The 18,450-nt window shown below is 39.9% G+C and overlaps 1 protein-coding gene across 4 annotated transcripts in view; it reads right to left on the bottom strand.

The window, feature by feature from the left end:
* ZNF385C (zinc finger protein 385C) overlaps nucleotides 1–18,450 on the bottom strand; it is a 201,177-nt gene that overhangs the window by 21,340 nt on the left and 161,387 nt on the right. For 2 of the 4 annotated variants that reach the window (XM_042476759.1, XM_042476760.1), the window contains exons 4-5: nucleotides 14,344–14,373; nucleotides 5,991–6,101 (exon numbers count right to left, since the gene is read on the bottom strand). The exons of 1 other annotated variant lie outside the window; for it this stretch is intronic. In XM_042476759.1, the coding sequence (XP_042332693.1) occupies nucleotides 5,991–6,101; nucleotides 14,344–14,373 (141 nt within the window). The remainder of the gene's footprint in view (nucleotides 1–5,990; nucleotides 6,102–14,343; nucleotides 14,374–18,450) is intronic. One more of the 4 variants, XM_042476761.1, reaches the window with a different exon arrangement.

Below are 18,450 nucleotides of genomic sequence, written 5' to 3'. Positions count from 1 at the left end.
TGTATATTCCACCCCTCTGCACATTACTTGTCCTTCTTGAATGCTCCAAATGGAATCAACAGTGCAATGACATTTGAGGCTCTTTAAAAAAGATCAGTTCTTTCTAAAAGACTTGGTAAAGCCCCGGATTCAAAAGTACCAGGTTAAGTGATTTTTTGCCAGCCTCCCCCCCAAACTGCACCGTCTGCACTCTGTGTAAATCATCATCATCATCATCATCATCATCATCATCATCATCATCATCATCATCATCATCATCCTTATTTATTTATACCCCGCTCTTCAGCCAAGGCTATCAGAGCGGCTTTAATGTATATAATGTAAAATATAAACGACCCAGAAATAACCCAGTTTCCACACCGGATTATTTTGTAGTGTGAATGAGCCCTAGGCTTACCTGGTAACTTCCATGCTAGTGAAGCAATGACTGTCAAGGTTTCAGTTTGGAAATGTCCAAGATATGGGCCTATTTTTGGGACAGGTTTCCAATTGCTCATTTCTAGCTTATTTCTAGTTGAGAATAATACCTGGAGTAGATTAACACAGAAGTTCCCTGCCACCTTTCTAGCTGGCAAAATAGAAGAGCAGTTGATTTCCCTGATGTTGAAGATAGTTCTCTGCTATCTTGCTATTCATCCACCCTGGTTCCTCTGAGATGTTGGAGAGCACACACCACACAAATGAAGGGATTCATACCCACCAACCCACATCTCTCATGTGCAGCCTCATCCCACTCCAGTTTTGACTTGTTGCCACTGAAAAAGGCCACAGAGACAGGAGTGGCCAGTGGTAGATGGGACAAAACCTGATGGTCTACAAAAGAAAATTGGGAGCAATCTAATCTTGGGCGTTATCCTTTTATCGTCCTGGCTCATTCACTAAATTTTACAGGGAGTTCAGTCAACGCAGCCTTCCACCTGCAACCTTCCTATTGTTTTTCCAATGCTGCTTCGGACCTAAATCCCACTGTTAGAGACACCGTTGAAACCATGGGATTTATCTATGTGTTGACTCACCATTCAACTGTGGAGCTACTCTATTTGGAATTAACCAACAGGATTCAGGCATCTGTCTTTTTTCTTAACCATGAAAAATCCATGAACGAGAAAATAAAAGAAAAACCATGAAGTGACTTTTTCTGACTGATAGTCCAGGGAGCCCTCTATTTACACCTTCACTTAAACCTGTTTTTTAAAAGAGCATGGGGATAACATATAGGGTTTGGAATTTCCCCCAGAAACTGAACAACCAATTCCTCTGATAAACAAAGTGCTGGAACATGGATGGTGGGGGAGGGCAGTGCCTTTATGCCTTCTGTCCCATTTTGTGCATGACGGAGAATTGCTTTCCCCCAAACATTATGCAAATTAAGATGAACCTCTGCCTAACACACTCATTTTAATTCAGAATGGATTTAAGTTACCATGAATTTGCCGCAGAGCCGTTCATTCTGGTGACAATGGGGAGAATTGTCTCTGACTGTTAAGTACACAAGCATATTTGTGATGGTGGTGGGGAGGCACTCTGTAATCTTTTGTACTCTTCCTTTTTTTTAAAAAAATTATCAGCATCAAACAGGCAGGGGACATTAACAAGCACTTCATTTATTCATCCTCCTCACGGAAAGGATAACAGGGAAGGATAAAGGAAAATGTGCACTACCACTACAACTACACACACACATCCACACACACATATCTGCCTGCAAATGTACATTGCATGTTAGCCATGCATCCCAGGAAGTGACAATAGTTGACAGTTGCATCCTTCTTCTCCACTCCTGCTGTGAATACATTTAGCTATATTATTTTATTTTGTACAACGAAGTTGTCCGTTGCAGATATCCTTTTGGAAGCTGTCCATTTTTTATATTCTTGTGCCCGAAAGCTCCTTTTGAAACAAGCCATGGGTTGCATTTAATCAGGGGCAGCGTGTGTCTTATCTCCCTTTTGCCAGGCAATGAACAATGCCAGGAATTGAAATATATGGGTGCATAGCAAAATGGGAGGCTTGCAGAGAAAAAGGAGAGGTGGAGGCAGAAACGTTGGAGAAAAAGAAAACTGAAAAGACAGATTGGTTTGCTAAGTGGCCACCACATAACATACAGCATCACACTGAAGGTCACCCAGCTCAATTGTCAGGCTGAGGTCCTGTGATGTCCAGGACAAAAAAATAAATACAGAAGAAGTAATAGGTGATTGGCTGCTCAGCACAAGCAGTTCCCTTTGTGGACAAAACCTTGGGATGGATGAACAAATTGTCCCTTAATAAAACAAACATACAAACATTTGCTCACTATTCCAGTGGAAGGAACCTGAAAGACCTATTTGTGTGAGAAAGGGAATTGAAATTTGCTCATCTGGGATAAGAGCTTCAAGTGCTGGGTTTTTAAAAGCCTGGATATGAATCCCCTGAATATTTATCTATATTTTATGGTGCTGAATTAGGATTGTCACCCCTCTCTTTTTTTACCTGACGCATTCCTCATCTTTTAGCAGCTACATGGTAGGCAAGTATAAGGAACAGCATGGTAGGCAGGTTCTTGTACTAGGAACAGCTTCTATGGATTAAATTTAGCTAATGCAGATGGTTGAGAATCGTGTTTTGTTTGTTTTTGACAGAAACTTACCCAGATCAGCATTTTTTTTAAAAAATTGACTATCAGACCCATTCATTCCCACTCAGGACAGGGAGTATGTCTGAAAAAGAAGGTTTCATGGGACAAAAGAGTGTTAATTTGTGGTGGAATCTCTTGGCTCTCATGTCACTGGGAGACTGGATCTGCTTTAGGTTCTAGTCTGAACTTTAAAGGAGTGACGAAGGTTGCTAGACCTATTTGAGGGATACATTTTAGCCACTTTAATACTTATTTAAGTCACTTTATTACCATGTAGAAAGATCTGTTTGGATATTGTATATGTATAGTCTACTATCAGTTTATATTTTAACCTGTTACTGTTATACTGATACGCTGGTTTTGTGTGGTTTTGTTTTTATACTAGTCAAAGACTGAATAAATTTTATTACTTACTTATTTAAGGTTTAGACTGCAACCTGCAGTAGATTTACCACTATATCAATATGGAAGCTACCAGCTACTACTAGAACTTGGAAAAGTTACTTCTTTGGAATACAGCTCCCAAAATCTGGGCGCTTGTAGTGCAACAAAGCAGGTTCCCCAGACTTCAGCATTACTTCACCTATTCTGACTTACTGGTATAATGTATTTCCTTATCTAGACTCTCCTTGAAATTTCTTTCACTGGCCAAAACCAAGTAATGATGATGACACACAGAGTGAATGGAGATGGGTTAATAATATGAAACAGAAAGGCTTGGTTCCTTTAATACTTGAAAGCTGGCTACTTACATTAATACTTGTAAACAGAACAGAACAGCCCTTCCTTGCTTCTCTTTGCAGCTTCATGAACATCAACCGCATTCCCTCCCTCTCAATCTTTTCTGAAAGCCAAAAATGTATGTTGTAGAGGGGACAACAGATGCCACAGCAGGCAATCCCACACACTCTGATGGCTGATGGCTTTCACTACAGTGGGGTGGTAAATTCACTCTGGATACCAGTGTGGTATAATGATTTGAGTGTTGGTTTAGGACTCTGAGGGACCTGGGACAGGGTTCAAATCCCCACATGAACATGGAAAGACTGGGAGACCTTGGGCAACTCACACTCTCTCAGCCTTAGAGGAAGGAAAAGGCAAACCACCTCTAAACAAATTCTGCCCAAGGAAACTCCATGATAGGTTCACCTTAGGGTTGCCATAAATTTGAAACAACTTGAAGGCACACAACAACAACCTAGTCTGATGTTTACAGAAAATATCCAAGGTACTGACCCCATTGCTGATCTTTGTCAACTTATGACTATTTTAACAAGTGTTGATTTTGTAATGTGTTGGGGGGGGGGATTGTGCCAATATGAATGGAATTTTTTTATTGAGATACTGGTCTCCTAATGAAACACTAATATCCTATTTGCAATGCTTTTTCATCTCCCCACCCTTCCACCAGCAGGGATCAGGGTGGACAATTTTCACCCCTGTTGATGGAGATATTGACTTGGGAATAAGCTTTTAGGGACATATCATAAACCAGAAGGAGCATCCAATCCAACCCCCTGCCATGAGAAAAAGTGATAATGCTGGGGAAAGTTGAAGGTAGTAGGAAGGCATTACAGATGGATTTATTTAAGCATGGAAGCCAAGGCCCTGAGCTTGCAAGACATGGGTCGGCTATTGATGTTGGAGGCCTCTCATTCATAGCATAAGTCAAAGCAAACAACAACAATACAAACAAAGTTTTAGGGCCCACATCTCAATGGTAGGTGAGGTTAAAGAGAGTGGTAGATGAAGCCAGAACTGTACTTTGAATTTTCTCTCCTTGTGATGCTGCCTTTCCCTTTTGTATAACCCCCCCCCCCTTTCTTCTCTCTGTGTGTATTTTGCTACTCAAGACAACAAGCTGCTGGGAGAGACCAAGTGAGACTGTTTTTGCTAGTGGTCTGAGCCAATGTCTTTCAGAGGCCTTTTGATAACTAAGGGTTGCAGGCTACCCACCTCTATCTAGAAACTTTCTCCTTCCCCCTCTTCTAGACCAGAAGTGGGCAACTACAGTAGGCCTAGGGAAATAATAGAAAACTGCCCTAGTTTTGATATCCATTATCTTTTTAGACTTAAAACTATGTTTGGTCCAAAATAAAGAGATGTTTTATATGTATAAAATACCATTAAGCCTTTTAAGAAAGAAACCATCTGGTTTACTTAACATGTTGATGAAATAATCCAGATAATTCTCTCAAGTGACAAGGAACGTAGGTGTATTCAATTATTGTTCCTTTCTGTCTAAAAGTGTGGCAGCATATTAATTTTGTATTAGAAAAATCTTTGACATTTGTTGAAGCATTTGATCTTTTAAATTAGATTCTTGTGACACTGAATTTAAGTGAGGCCAAAGTTGTTGGATCCTGAGTACCGTACTTTTATTGTTGCAAGAAGACATACTTAAATAGGAAAGATATACTTCCCCAAGCTAACATTCCATGATCTGAAGATCTTTTTGATTTAGGTATACATGAGCATGTATTTTATTAGCACCAGCTTCAATGTATTAGAAATATGGTCTGCTTATATCAATACATATGCTTAGTCCTTGTTTATATCCTATGGTTTTCCTTTCCACCATTTTTGTTTTAGTTTTTTCCTCACCTCATTCTTTTCTGTTCCTTTTATTTGTTATCTTGCAGTTGCATCTCCATATCCATGGATTCAACCATCTATGGCTTGAAAATATTCCAAAAGAATATACATTCAGAAAGCAAACCTTGATTTTGCCATTTTACATAAGGGACACCATTTCACTATGGCTTTATATTTAATAAGACGTGAGCATACATGGGGGAATGGGTCCTGGAACCAAACTTTAATGGATACCAAGGGCCCACTGTACTTTTAAAATCATTAAAAAAAATCCCCAGCATTTTCAGAGAATGACAAATAATTCAAAGGGATGGCGCAACCTACAGTACTTAGGAAGTGAATTCTGCTTCTGAAAGTTTCTAGGTGTCCTTTTACATGACACAGGTATAGCACTATGATCCCACTTTAGTTGCCATAGCTACCATCAATGGAATCCTGGGATTTATAGAGGCATCAGCACCCTCTCTGGCTGAGAATACTAAGTACTCCTCCATAAACTTCATATCCCAGGATCCAACTGGTATAGCCAGGATGGAACCATAGCAGTTAAAATGGAACCATAATGCTATAATTGGGTAGTGTAAAATGGCCCTATGAGATGCAATTGACCTTTTTTTTTACTCAGAAAAAAGTGGTCTGGAAGAGTTGGTGAGGTATTGTGGCGGTGCATGCAGCCTCAAGGCTGCAGTTTTCCAGTCTTGCAATAGACATTTGTTTTCTTTGCATTTGCCCACCCATCTGTCTGCCCTACTCCCATCCCTGCATAGCAATGGCTTACCGCAGAGTTGAATCTTAGGTGACAAATATTACAAGAGATGAACTGTTTCTTCTTGAGTGGGTTGGGAACACCAAAGGTATGGTTGATCACTGCTTTCTGAACTGGATCCATCTGGAAAGGAGGCAGACTTCATTAGGTGGTGCTTCAGAAATTCAGGATACTAAAACCATGGATTTCAAACAGTTTCACATGTGTATATATGCCCACAAAATCCCTGGACATTGCAGAGGATGCTGTACTGGAACCAGACTGCAGCCATTCTCACATAAAGGACTAGGATATAAATTCAACTGCAAATTCCAGCTACAGGAAAACCCCAAAATTAATTGCAGAATGATAAGCTGACATTTATGGAAATACTATTCATTCAATAGATTTATTCATGTTGGGACTAGCAACTGGATTTAGGCCTGTGTGTCTACAGGAGGCAATAGTTGTAGAGGTAGACATAGATGGACAAAAATGTTCCATCTATAAGTATAGATGGAACATTTCTGCAAATTTAGAAGCTGGGAGAAATGAGGGATCAAGGTTTTGGGGGGAACAAATGGACATTTTTTGAAAAATAGAAAAATGTTGGAGTACCATGCTTTACAGATTGAAAGTCACTTTGTTTCTTCAGGACCACAATTTTGTTTGGCATAAAGCTATTGTGTTTGGTATATAAAAGTACACTTTATTCAGGGAGTAATTACAAATTACAAAAGGAGCCACAAGGTCCTGATCTAAAAGGAACCGCTTTAATTTTAAGTTTATTAGGAGTAAGAAAAAAAAGGACAAAAACAGATGAAACAGAATAGAGGATGTTATTTTGTCTCTTCTTCATAGCAGACATCATTCACTCATTCCCTTTAATATAACTTTTCTTCTTATAAGAAAAGAAAACTAAGATCAGGAATTGCAATGATCAGATACTGTACATAAAAAATTTATAAGTTACATAGTTCTTATAAATAATTTTATAAATAATTTTTATAAATAATTTATGAACACCTCAGCTTAAACATTTTGTTCATCATTCTAAAACAGCTCATAATTTAATTTTTATTTTTCAATTTCATTTCCAGAAAAAAAAAGTTTACAAAAAGACAACTGGATTCCCCTCAGCTTCTTTGTTTCCTTTCCAACAGATCTCTTCACATCTCTATAGCTATGGTTTTTGTTCTGCCTAATCTGTTTCCCCCTTACCTGAACTGATATTTTCCTGAGGACATCACTTCCTTCTTCAATCTGAATTGTATGTCTAACAGGCATATAGCATCCCAACTAATCTTACCTCTTGGTCTCCAGATGCATTTTCTACAGTAAACGCCTCCCCAGTGACTTAAGATCATCTTTGCTGCTTGCTCCAAGCACTAGCTTCCACACATATTGTGGGGAAATGTTTCTAATAGTTTCCTTAGGGTGCTGCTCAGACTTGCCAAGATATTCTATTGACCAATATGTAATAAAAATCTAACCTAGAACACTCCAAGTCACATGCATTGCAGGAGAAATAGATGATGGTTGGGCAAACTGTCTTTTATAGGAGCTCGTCAGACACTATTATTGCACTTCTAATTGATGAACCAACAACAAAACCCTGAAGAACCACATAATAATATGAAAACCCATGGTGATGAAGAATGCACATTTATTAAATGCTGGAAAAGAAAGCATGGACATTCAATACCTCCACGGCTTTCTCATAACTTAAGAGCAGGGGGAAATAAGAGGAAAAACCAGGTCTTAAATAATGAGGCAATTCAGTTTAGAAAATCCTGCCACAAACAGGGTAGAATTTACACCCAAAACTGCATTTTCTCCAGTTCTCGGTTTTATTTTGTTTTCTTGGTCTTTGTTCTTAGGAGAGATTTTAAAATCCACAATAATTTCAAACAAAATGGCTGCACTATGTAATGTGGAAAAAGATTAGAGCAAGGAGCAAAAAGGGGCTGGGGGTGGAGAAAGACTAATATAAAAATGTGTGTTTGAGCACAACCACAATCTATAATACAAGCATTGTTCTCTTAGCCCTGTGGCTCTGGAAGATTATCTTATCCGAGGCTGGCTGTCAGGAAGAAGGGAGAGAGAGACTGAGGTTTGAAGACGATCGTATTTCTCAGCAAAGCTATTTAGTTGTCCAGACAGGTGCATCGGTCTAGCAAGCAAAGCCTGCAGACAAGGGAATCATTATCTGGACCCTTAAACTCTATCCCCATAGGGAGTGGTATTGACAACAGAGAGTGATTAATGAAGTGGTGCCTTCCAATGTTTGTGATGAAATTTTTACTCACTCATCTGGAATAAAAATGAAGAGATGCATGCAAGAGAGTCAGGCAGGCAGAACGGTGATGACGGCGGTGGCGATGGCTTTGAGTGATGAAAGAAACCTTCTATACCACCCTTGATGACACGTTTGTGTACTTGGTCCAGGGATGTAGTACATGGAAGCAGGCCAAGAATTCTCATTACAGAATTAAAAGGGGTGGGTGAGATTGAGCCTGAAGGTATCTATGCATGGATTTTCTCTCTATCGCTGGGCTAACAAGAACAATACAGTATCTATTATTTAATAAAATAGCACCTTCTTCCTAAAATATCCAGTCACAGGGATAATCAATTGGTACAATAGTGATGTTGAAAAATCCACCAGTTACATCCCTTCAAATGTCTGTGAGTAGAGGAATATCTTTCTATTTTACATCCTGCTCTGAAAGCCGGGAAAGTTATGTGAAGTCGAAGGCTTTCATGGCCGTCATCCACAGTTTTTTGTGGGTTTTTTCAGGCTATGTGGCCATGTTCAAGGAGAGTTTATTCCTGACGTTTCACCAGCACACCGAAACATCAGGAATAAACTCTTCTAGAACATGGCTGCATAGCCCAAAAAACCCACAAAAAACTATGGAGAAAGTTACTTTTTGGACTACGACTGAATACACCAGGTAGAAAGGCCACTGGGAGAAGCTTTTTGTTGTTGTTAACTGCCCTTTGAGTCAACCTTGACTCATGGTGACACACAGATGAACCATTTTCAAGACTATTTATTTTCAGTCTCTCTGCTCATGTCCCACAGGTTCTGGTCCACTGCCTCACTGACTGAGTCCATCCATCTGGTATATGGTCTTTTAAATTCTATTTATAAGATTTATATCCTGCCTTTCTCCCAAAATGGGATTCTTCCTCTCTTTCTCCTGCCTTCTAACTTTGCTAGCATCAATGTCTTTTCTAATGATTCATGCCTTCTCATGATATGGATAAAGTACTACAGCTTCAATTTGGTTATCTTGGGAGAGTTTGGGCTTGATCTTTTCTAGAACCCATTTATTTATCTTCTTGGCTGTTCACTCTTCTCCAGCACCATATCTCAAATGAATTGATTTTCTTTCTATTGGCTTTCATCACTGTCCAGCTCTCACATCCATACATGTGCTCAGGAATACTATGACTTAGATGATCCTGACTTTAGTGTTCAGAGTTATATCTTTGCACGTTAGAATCTTGTCCAGTTCTTTCATAGCTGCTCTTCCCAGTCCTAGTCTTCTTCCACTTTCTTGACTGCAGTCTCCATTCTGTTCAATACTTGATCCAAGATATGGAGACTCTGACTAATTCAATTTTCTTGCTGTCCAGTATGAATTCTTGTAGAACTTCCATGGTCATTATTTTTGTTTACTTAATATTCAGCATTAAGCCCACTGTGACACTTTCTTTAACCTCAATAACTGTTCCAGGTACAGTAATTGCTGTTCTCTGTTAATAATATTGTGTTGGTTTCATATCTTAATGTTGATGTTCCCTCCTCCGATCTTCACTCCTGTCTCTGAATCTAAGCATGCTTTTTGTACTATATTTTCTGTATACAGTTTGAATAAATAGGGTGATAGTATGTTGCCTTGCCTAATCCCTTTGCCGATTGGGAACCATTCTGTTTCTCTGTAGTCAGTTCTGATGACAGTCTCTTGTCTTGAGTACAGCTTACGCATTACAACTATCAAATGTAGTGGCACTCTCATTTCCTTCAGAATATTCCATAGTTTTCCATGCTCTATGCAGTCAAAGGCTTGGCTGTAATCAATAAAGCACATGCAGATTTTCTTTTAGAATTCCCTGGTGTGCTCCATTATCCACGGATAATTATCCAGAAGTTGTAGTTCACCCAAAAGTAACTTCCTCCAGTTCTGACCTTTCCCTTATCAGCTCCTACGGATTCTTCTTTCCAATAAAGAAGTAGCACACAATCAGAAAACAAAGACTGCTTTGCTGGGTGAAACCAAAGCTTGGCAATTTATTTTCACCAGCCGCCAAACGTGATATCCTTAAGAAGATGGTGATCTTTTTTTCCTGATTTTTTTTTGTTCACAGCAATTCCAAAGCATACCACTTCAAGAAGTGGAACTTGCATTTATATATTATGTCCAATAGGTACTGATATAAACTGTATCCTCCATGGATGTTTTTAATCCTTTTAAAAAGGAGAACTATTTGATGATACATCTGTGAGCAAGGCTTGTCCTGTGTGCATAAGGCTAACACCATATGCATGTTGACTCAGAAATAGGTTTTGCTGCATTCTGTGGTGCATACTCTTGAGTCTATGTGCACAAGTTTTGAATAATGCCTTCACATCTGAGCTGCTAAATGTAATAATTCTCACGACCAGGACAACAAGTGGCTATCACGAACATGTTTATTTGAATATGAACACCATCATTTTGTTATGTTTTATACTATTTGCAAAATGTTATCAATCATCTTTCCACTTAATAAGTTGTAGAGTTTTCCTCATTTTAAATGCAATCAGTATTAATAGCCCAAACCAGTACAATAGTACAGTATTTCCCTGAAGTCCGCTCACAAACATACCCTCAGCTGTTTTGCCACTGTGTCTCTAATTTTTCTACTCTGGACATTTCTCTTAATTTCGAATGAAAAGAAAGTGGGGCCAGAACGCATTCACGTGAATTCGCTAGTTCAGAGAATTTACGTGAATTCAAATTGCATTAGAACTGACTTCCCATTGCCTGAAAATAGCATGCTATTGCCCGAATTTGCATGTGGTAGTCTATCACGCAATAACGTGAAACCTTATGATTGCATTTGGACTGACATCCCATTGCCCAAATTTGCATGTGGTAGTCTATCACGCAATAATGTGAAACCCCATGATTGCATTCGGATTGCCATTGGATTATACTTCCAATTTCCCTTGTCTGATAAACTCCTCTGCCACTGAATTTTAGCAGATTTGTGGCATGCCAGCAACTCTTTCCGTTTTAAAACAAGATTCAAGGGGGTATCTTTGTTTAGTTGGTGCTTCTAAAAGTATATGCTTCATGCGCTCCTTATTTTAAAAAGGAAAGTGCAGAGTTTTGTTTTGATTGCTACTCCACTGCTGATTTGGCTCTGAAATTCAACAACGCGGCAGCAAAATTGATGGTGGCAGTGTATGCGTGTAAGAGCTATACAAGGCTTTAAAAATCAGCAGGGGCTACATGCAGCCTGTAGGTCACACATTGTCCCCCACAATAAAACAATAAAAAATGGCAAAATGAAGCAACAATCATTCTGACAATTCAGCTTAAAAGCACGCAGCGTATAAGGAAGAGTCTTAACTTGAACTATAATTATGTTGACTTGCTAGATAGTGCTATACATAGCAGGCCTTATACAAGGTAGCCTAGAATGATAACACATTTAATAATGGAGCAAGGCCTCGCTAACAATCTCACATGGGCTTTATGTGAAGAAGTACCTTTTCCTGTCCCTTCTGCCAATTTAAGAGATATCGAGTCCTAACAACAGGGAACAAGACATCCCACTTGAGGCCAATCAGACCTAATGAGTGTGCCAATGGGACATGAGGTGCTGGGCAACAGAGTTGTTCATAACGTGTTCTAAAGCTGCCCAAATTCTGCCCTTGAATCACATCTTCTGTTCTGGCACCTTATCCATGAAACCATGCTGGCTCTCCAGATTGTCCACCCATGGATATAAATGCAAGCACCTTCATCAGCTAGCTTTCTGTCCCCTCTAGAGAACAAACTGTTCAGCTACTATATCCTGAACACTGCCAACACACTAATGTTGCTTAACTCTAATACTTTCATTTTTTAAAAAATATGCAAGCAGCCAGCTCTACTCTCCCTTCCTTCCTATATATACAAAATCCCAACCCAAGAAGGGAAATCTTAGTGAACGCTCTTCTCATTCAGTTCAAAAATGGGAAAAAACATCCCTAAAAATCTTGTTGTAAGAAACCTGACTGACTGCAATTGTGTCTTCCATCCCTAAAATGTTACCTACCTACCACTTTCTTCTGTTCTTCATATCCTTTTCCAGAGAGGTTGCTAGAAAGATCCTCCTTCTTCCCAGTTCAGGGAGAGAACTCTCAGAAAACCTAAGAGCATATTTTAAGAGCAGTGTTTTCCAGGAGTAAGGGGAGAAAAATTTCCCTGCTTTATAACCAATTTGCGTTGTCTCAGATTACTTCTGTTTTATCCCTGGGATGTTCCCACTGATATATAAATAGAGGTTCTTGCACTGAACTTCCTGTCAAAGCTCTGGAGGTCAGAGATGGGAAAGCAAAGAGAGACACAGCAGCAGGGGCTCAAACTTTCTGCAAGTTGCTGGGAGATCTGTAAGGGATTTGCACATTTGAGAAGACTTCAGGGCAACTTCCACATATAGAAATGCTTGTTTGGATAGGAGTTTGTTTCCAGATAATCACTCTTCTAGCTATCTTGATCAGTTAGTTTTTTAGTGGGTGGGCGAGGAGGACTCCAAAGTGGGTAGCGTACCAAACTAAGGGTGACCAAATGAACATTGCCACCAATGCCATTTCCCTATTTTATTGCTGGCCAACAATTTTATATTTAAGAACTCTTGGGTGGGGTCCTTTTTGGATCAGATGATCTGCTGATTTCTAATTTGACAGCAAAAACTCTTATCAACATTGTTTCCCTTAAATCTTAGCCTTCCTTCTTGAGAAGTGAGTTCAGACATGGGTATCTGCCGTATCTCTTCAGCAGTGAAGACAGACAAATAATTCATCCATCTTTTCTGTGATCTCCTTATCTTCCTTTAGTGTGTCTTCAACTCCCTTTCTGCCCAATGGACCAACCCTTAACAGTACTTTTAAGTAAGTTTATTCTGAACTGTGTCTTGGAAACTTTACTTATCTCATAAAAGCAGAAAAGAAATGGTTCAGCCTTGTTCCCACTTATGGAGAATTCAGTGCCTGATTCAAATTGATGAACTGGTGCAAAAATAGTTCCTGGCTTCTCTGTGACCTCCTTCTCAGCTCTTCCTTGACCTTCTTCCGTTCCCTGCACCTGGGGAAGGCGGGAAGAAGGTTGCAGGAAGGCCGAAGAGAAGCCGGTGGCCCAGGCATGGAGAGGCAGGGAAGCCGGTGACAGTGAGATGGCCGGCGCCATTGCAGCTGCCCCCCTGTCACTGGTGGCAAAATTGAATCTGCCCTGCCTAGTTCCCACTTGGGCCAGGGCAGATTCGAATCTGCCTGTGGTTCCCACTGGGATGAATCGATTTATATGAGAATAAATTGATTCATCCCAAAAAAACACCCCTTGAACCCAGTGACTTTTTGCCACAGGTTAAATGGGTAAAAACCATGGCGCCCCTTTCCGAATCGCTTCAGCGAGTCAAATTAGGTGGTAACCATGGTGGTTTAAACCGGATCATTTCAAATCACGATCTGGTTTAAACCACAGTGGGAATGAGGCCATAGAGAGGTGGAAAGACAGACATGGGCGGGGTACAGACTGCCGCTTTGCAGCGGTCTGGCACCGCCGCCAGAAGGTCCGCGGGGGAGCCGGAGCCTTCAAACGGCCCGACTCCCGCGCGGACCGAAAAAAGAAGCTCCAAAATGGAGCTTCTTTTTGCGTCGCGTTTGCGACATAGCGAGGCGCCAGGGGCGCGCTCGCTACGTCAGCAGCGGCGCGACGCGTCTGGACGCTGTGCGTCCAATACGCAAAGATGGCGGCGCCCATGTAGAAAGGGCGCCGCCATCTTGTACGTATTGACTACGTATTAGGGTTAGGGGGGGTGCGGAAGCACCGCCCCTTCCTAACCCTAATACGTATTCAATACGTATTTTTTGGCGGTTTGTAACCCGCCATAAAGAGTAAAATTAAGACCTCAGTTTTGCAGGTTTCGGTTGAAGTGATCTAGCAAGGTCTGGCCCAACATGCTTTCATTTCAAGCACAGCACATTTAGAATATTTTATTTCTAAATAAATTTAAGGAAAGTCATTGTATGTAAAAAACATACTGTATTTAAGAACATAACAATAAATGTAGAGATATATTGCGTGCGCGCGCGCGCGCACACACACACACACACACACAGACGAACCTTCTGCAGAACCGATTCACCATCAAATTCCTGTTTAAATAAAAAAAGATTACATCAGCCAAGCCAAGCCTCTGTTGGAAGGTAGTTTTACAGACCAGAAGTAGCCACTGAGAAAGCCTTTGGGTCTGTGAGTGTGGATGGGCTGAGAGAAAGTCCTCTCCAAAGATCTCAGGAATATTCATATAGGGAAACATGGTCTTTCAGATAGTCTTTGTAATTTATTTATTTATTCATTTAATACTATTATTTATTCATTTAATAAAATTAGATCACACAATCTAATTTTCAATGCAAACCAAAATAACATAATTCAAATAATACATTCAAAAAGAAAAAGATTTAAAAAAACCAGAGAGAATTTCTAAGTTTGTGCAAATAATGTTCTTGCTGCTGCTATCATGTAACAAAGTAATTCATGTTTACTGTTCAGTTCTTTGTCCATTATGCCCAGCAAAACCATTTATGGTAATATTACAAAATTTACCTTTAAGAGTTTTTGAATTAACTTTTAAATCTTAGGACTTTATCATACTGGACAAAACCTGGGCAAAAACTAGATTTAAAAGTAGAAAAAAACCCACAAATGTTCAGACGACGTTTGCCCGAAAGAGAAATAATGGGAAAATAATGAAAGTAAAAAGGAGTAATTTTTGTTGACTTTCCGTTTGGGTTATTTTTGCATTATTTCTCTACACGGGATTTAAGCAATTTGCTTCTATGTGATAATAAGTTCATCTGATATGAAAAAGAGTTCTGGTTGGACTGGATGGCCCTTGTGGTCTCTTCCAACTCTACGATTCTATGAAAAGGAACCCTTCTTATCAGATAGATTGGACTTATGCTGTAAAGAACATTATAGGTCATAACTACAACTGGAAACAAACTGGTATCCAGTGAAATTGTTTGACTAAGCGAATTGTGTGTTCCTTGTAACTATTCCCAGTCAGCGTTCTGGCTGAAACATTTTGGACACATTGAAGTTTCAAACAGTTTCCAAAGGCAGCTCCATGTAGAGTCTATTGTAATATTAAAAAAGGATGTAATCAAAGTGTGTGACACCATAGCCATAGCTGACATCTCCAGGAACTGGTGTTTGGTGTTTTGGTGTTTCAGAAACCGATGCTCTGGAACAACACCAGTCAGACCTTGTACAAACAAAAAACAATGCTTGTATATGGTCTTTTACATTTAGCTACAAAAGTTACCTGGAATTTAGCATAACTAAAATGGAAAAGTATTATTTACAGCTGGCTCTTCGTATCCATGGATTTTGCATCCACAGATTCAACCATCCATAGCTTGAAAATGTTTTTTAAAAATCCAAAAAGCAAACCTTGATTCTGCCACTTTATAGAAGTGTCATCATTTTACCACCCCGTATTATATAATGTGATTTTAAAACAGCTTTTATATAATGGGATTTTAACATCACAGATGTTGATATCCATAGAGCCAAACCCCAGTGGATACCAAGGGCCCACTGTATTTACTGCCCTTCAGATCACTTAGTTCCTGTGGCAATGGACAACTGACAAAAACATTATTTAAAAAAAAAATAAAGTGATGAAATGGAAAAAGATCCTTATTTTAAAACAGGTTAATACAATTTCTTTAAAAATAGTTTTATAAAACAGACACGGTAAAAGAGCTATAGCCCCCACTTTATATAATAAATGAAGGCCATACAAAATAATACAGACAGAGCAATGGGCGCTGCATACAAGTGCATGGGTTTGAGAAGATCATCATGGGAATTCTTGAAAACTGACTAACTGATTGACTGATTGGATTTATATCACATCTCCCTTCCTAAAATAGCGTTCAAGATTTAAAAATATGTGTGTTTGTTCTCATGTTCTGTTTTGTTTTACAAAGCAAATTACTCAGAACTCTTGGGGGATTCATTCAGTTGTCTCAGTCTGGAACATGTTTTCTGCCCTGAGGCACAAGAAGCGGTAGCAATGATTCTTCAAGTGCCTGCTTTCCGTTCTCAGATTCTGCATGCCTCTACAAGAGAGTACTGCTCAAGGACATGATATTGGTACCTTAACTTCACGACAGGATTTCTAGTTGCCACGTACTATCACCTATCTTGTCCTTGAAACAGGTCAGGCAAAAGAGGAAGATAAAATGAATATTATTCAAATTTCCTCCTACACAGATTTTATAAACTGTGTGTGTATAGTTGCGCCTTCAAGTTGCATGTCGATTTTTGGTTACCCCATGAATTTCATAGGGTTTCTTAAGCAAGGATTAATCAGAGGTGGTTTTGCCAGTTTCTTTCTTTGAAATGTAGCCTACAGCATCTGGTATTTGTTGGCAGTCCCCCATCCAAGTTCTAACCATGGCTGACCGTGCTTAGCTTCCAAGATCAGAGAGGATCTGGTGTCTTTAAGGTATTATGTCCTCTTATTCCAGGGGTAGGCAAGGGGTGCTTCTGGGGGCCCAATGTAGCCCTTAGACCAGTGGTTCTCAAACATTTTCACCCAGGTCCCATTTACATCTATATGCACATGTCAGGGGACCCTCCCACTCGACATAGTATATGAATAAAAATATTTTGGTTTTTAGTGTGTGTATTTTCATTCACACATTTATGTATATTCATATTTTAATGTTTTATAAAGAAATAATATTGCTCAAATTAGAACATTTTTGTTTCAATAAATTCAATACCTAACTGAACACAATGTTTATACTTGGTTTGAGGCATGTGCCATAGGAAAGAGGAAAAGGAAAGGAAAGAGCTAACTTTGTTCCTTCCAAAGATAGAAACCCCACCAGCTGGTGGATTTTGCCTTTGGAAATTGCAAAAGGAAAAGAAAGGGTTTTAACTTTGCTCCTTCCAAAGCAGAGAAACCCTACCAGCAGATGGATTTTGCCTTTGGAAATAGTGGAAGGAAAGGAAAGGGTCATAACTTGGCTCCTTCCAAAACCAGAAACCCTACCAGCTGATGGGTTTTGCCTTTGGAATGAGCAAAAGGAAAGGAAAGGTTTTTAACATGGTTCCTTCTAAAACCTGAAACCCTACCAACTGATGGCTTTTGCCTTTGGAAAGAGCAAAAGGAAAGGAAAGGTTTTTAACATGGTTCCTTCTAAAACCTGAAACCCTACCAAATGATGGATTTTGCCTTTGGAAAGAGCAAAAGGAAAGGAAAGGGTTATAACTTGGCTCCTTCCAAAATCTGAAATCCAACCAGCTGATGGATTTTGCCTTTGGAATGAGCAAAAGAAAAGGAAAGGGTTTCAACTTTGCTCCTTCCAAGCATAAAAATGAGGGGTTTTCTCTTTGGAAAGAGCAAAAGGGGGCAGGAAAGAGTTAACTTTGCTTCTTCGAAAAGCTGAAATGCCACCAGCCCATGGATTTTGCCTTTGGAAAGAATAAAGAGGAAGGAAGAGGGGACAGTGAACTTTGTTCCAACGCCCTCTCAAACTGACATTGCACACACACAAGCCCCAGTCTCTCTACTACACCCTGATACTCATTTTCTTCTCTTGCTCTCCCACTCCTTGTCACATGGTCTGAAGCTGAAGGGATACTGAAAAAGTGTTCCAAGCACCTCTCCGGAGGGTCAGCGAATCAGTGCCTGAGGTCAGCAATGTCCCCTTGAGATACCGTCATGCCACCCTGGCATGAGAGTGTGACTTCCTCAAGGTCACCAGCAGATTTGCATGGCAGAGTGGGGATTCAAACTCTGGTCTCCAGAGTTGTAGTCCAATACTCACACCACAACACCACAGACGCCCTGTACCAATCTATCATTGCCTCCCAGCACCCCATTTTTTAAATAAATGGTGGGATTGTGGCGCACATTCTATCTGAAAACCATGGCAAAAAATCTCCCAAATGTGTGAAAATAGATTGCCATACCCAAAAGCACGCCAGAAACCAAAATACTTCCATTTTCCTCTGCTTGTTGTTGTTGTTATGTGCCTTTCAGTTGTTTCCTACTTATGCTGACCTTAAGGTGAACCTATCATAGGGTTTTCTTGGCAAGATTTGTTCAGAAGGGGTTTGTTATCGCTATCCTCTGAGGGTGAGAGAGTGTGACTAGCCCAAGGTCACTCAATGAGTTTTTATGACCAAGTGGGCAGTACTTCTCAAAA

Source organism: Sceloporus undulatus, chromosome 6 (assembly GCF_019175285.1).
Source record: "Sceloporus undulatus isolate JIND9_A2432 ecotype Alabama chromosome 6, SceUnd_v1.1, whole genome shotgun sequence".
In the NCBI taxonomy this organism is placed as follows: Eukaryota; Metazoa; Chordata; class Lepidosauria; order Squamata; family Phrynosomatidae; genus Sceloporus; species Sceloporus undulatus.
Note: the sequence above shows the minus strand (reverse complement) of the source record. Positions and strands in the feature narration are given on the sequence as shown.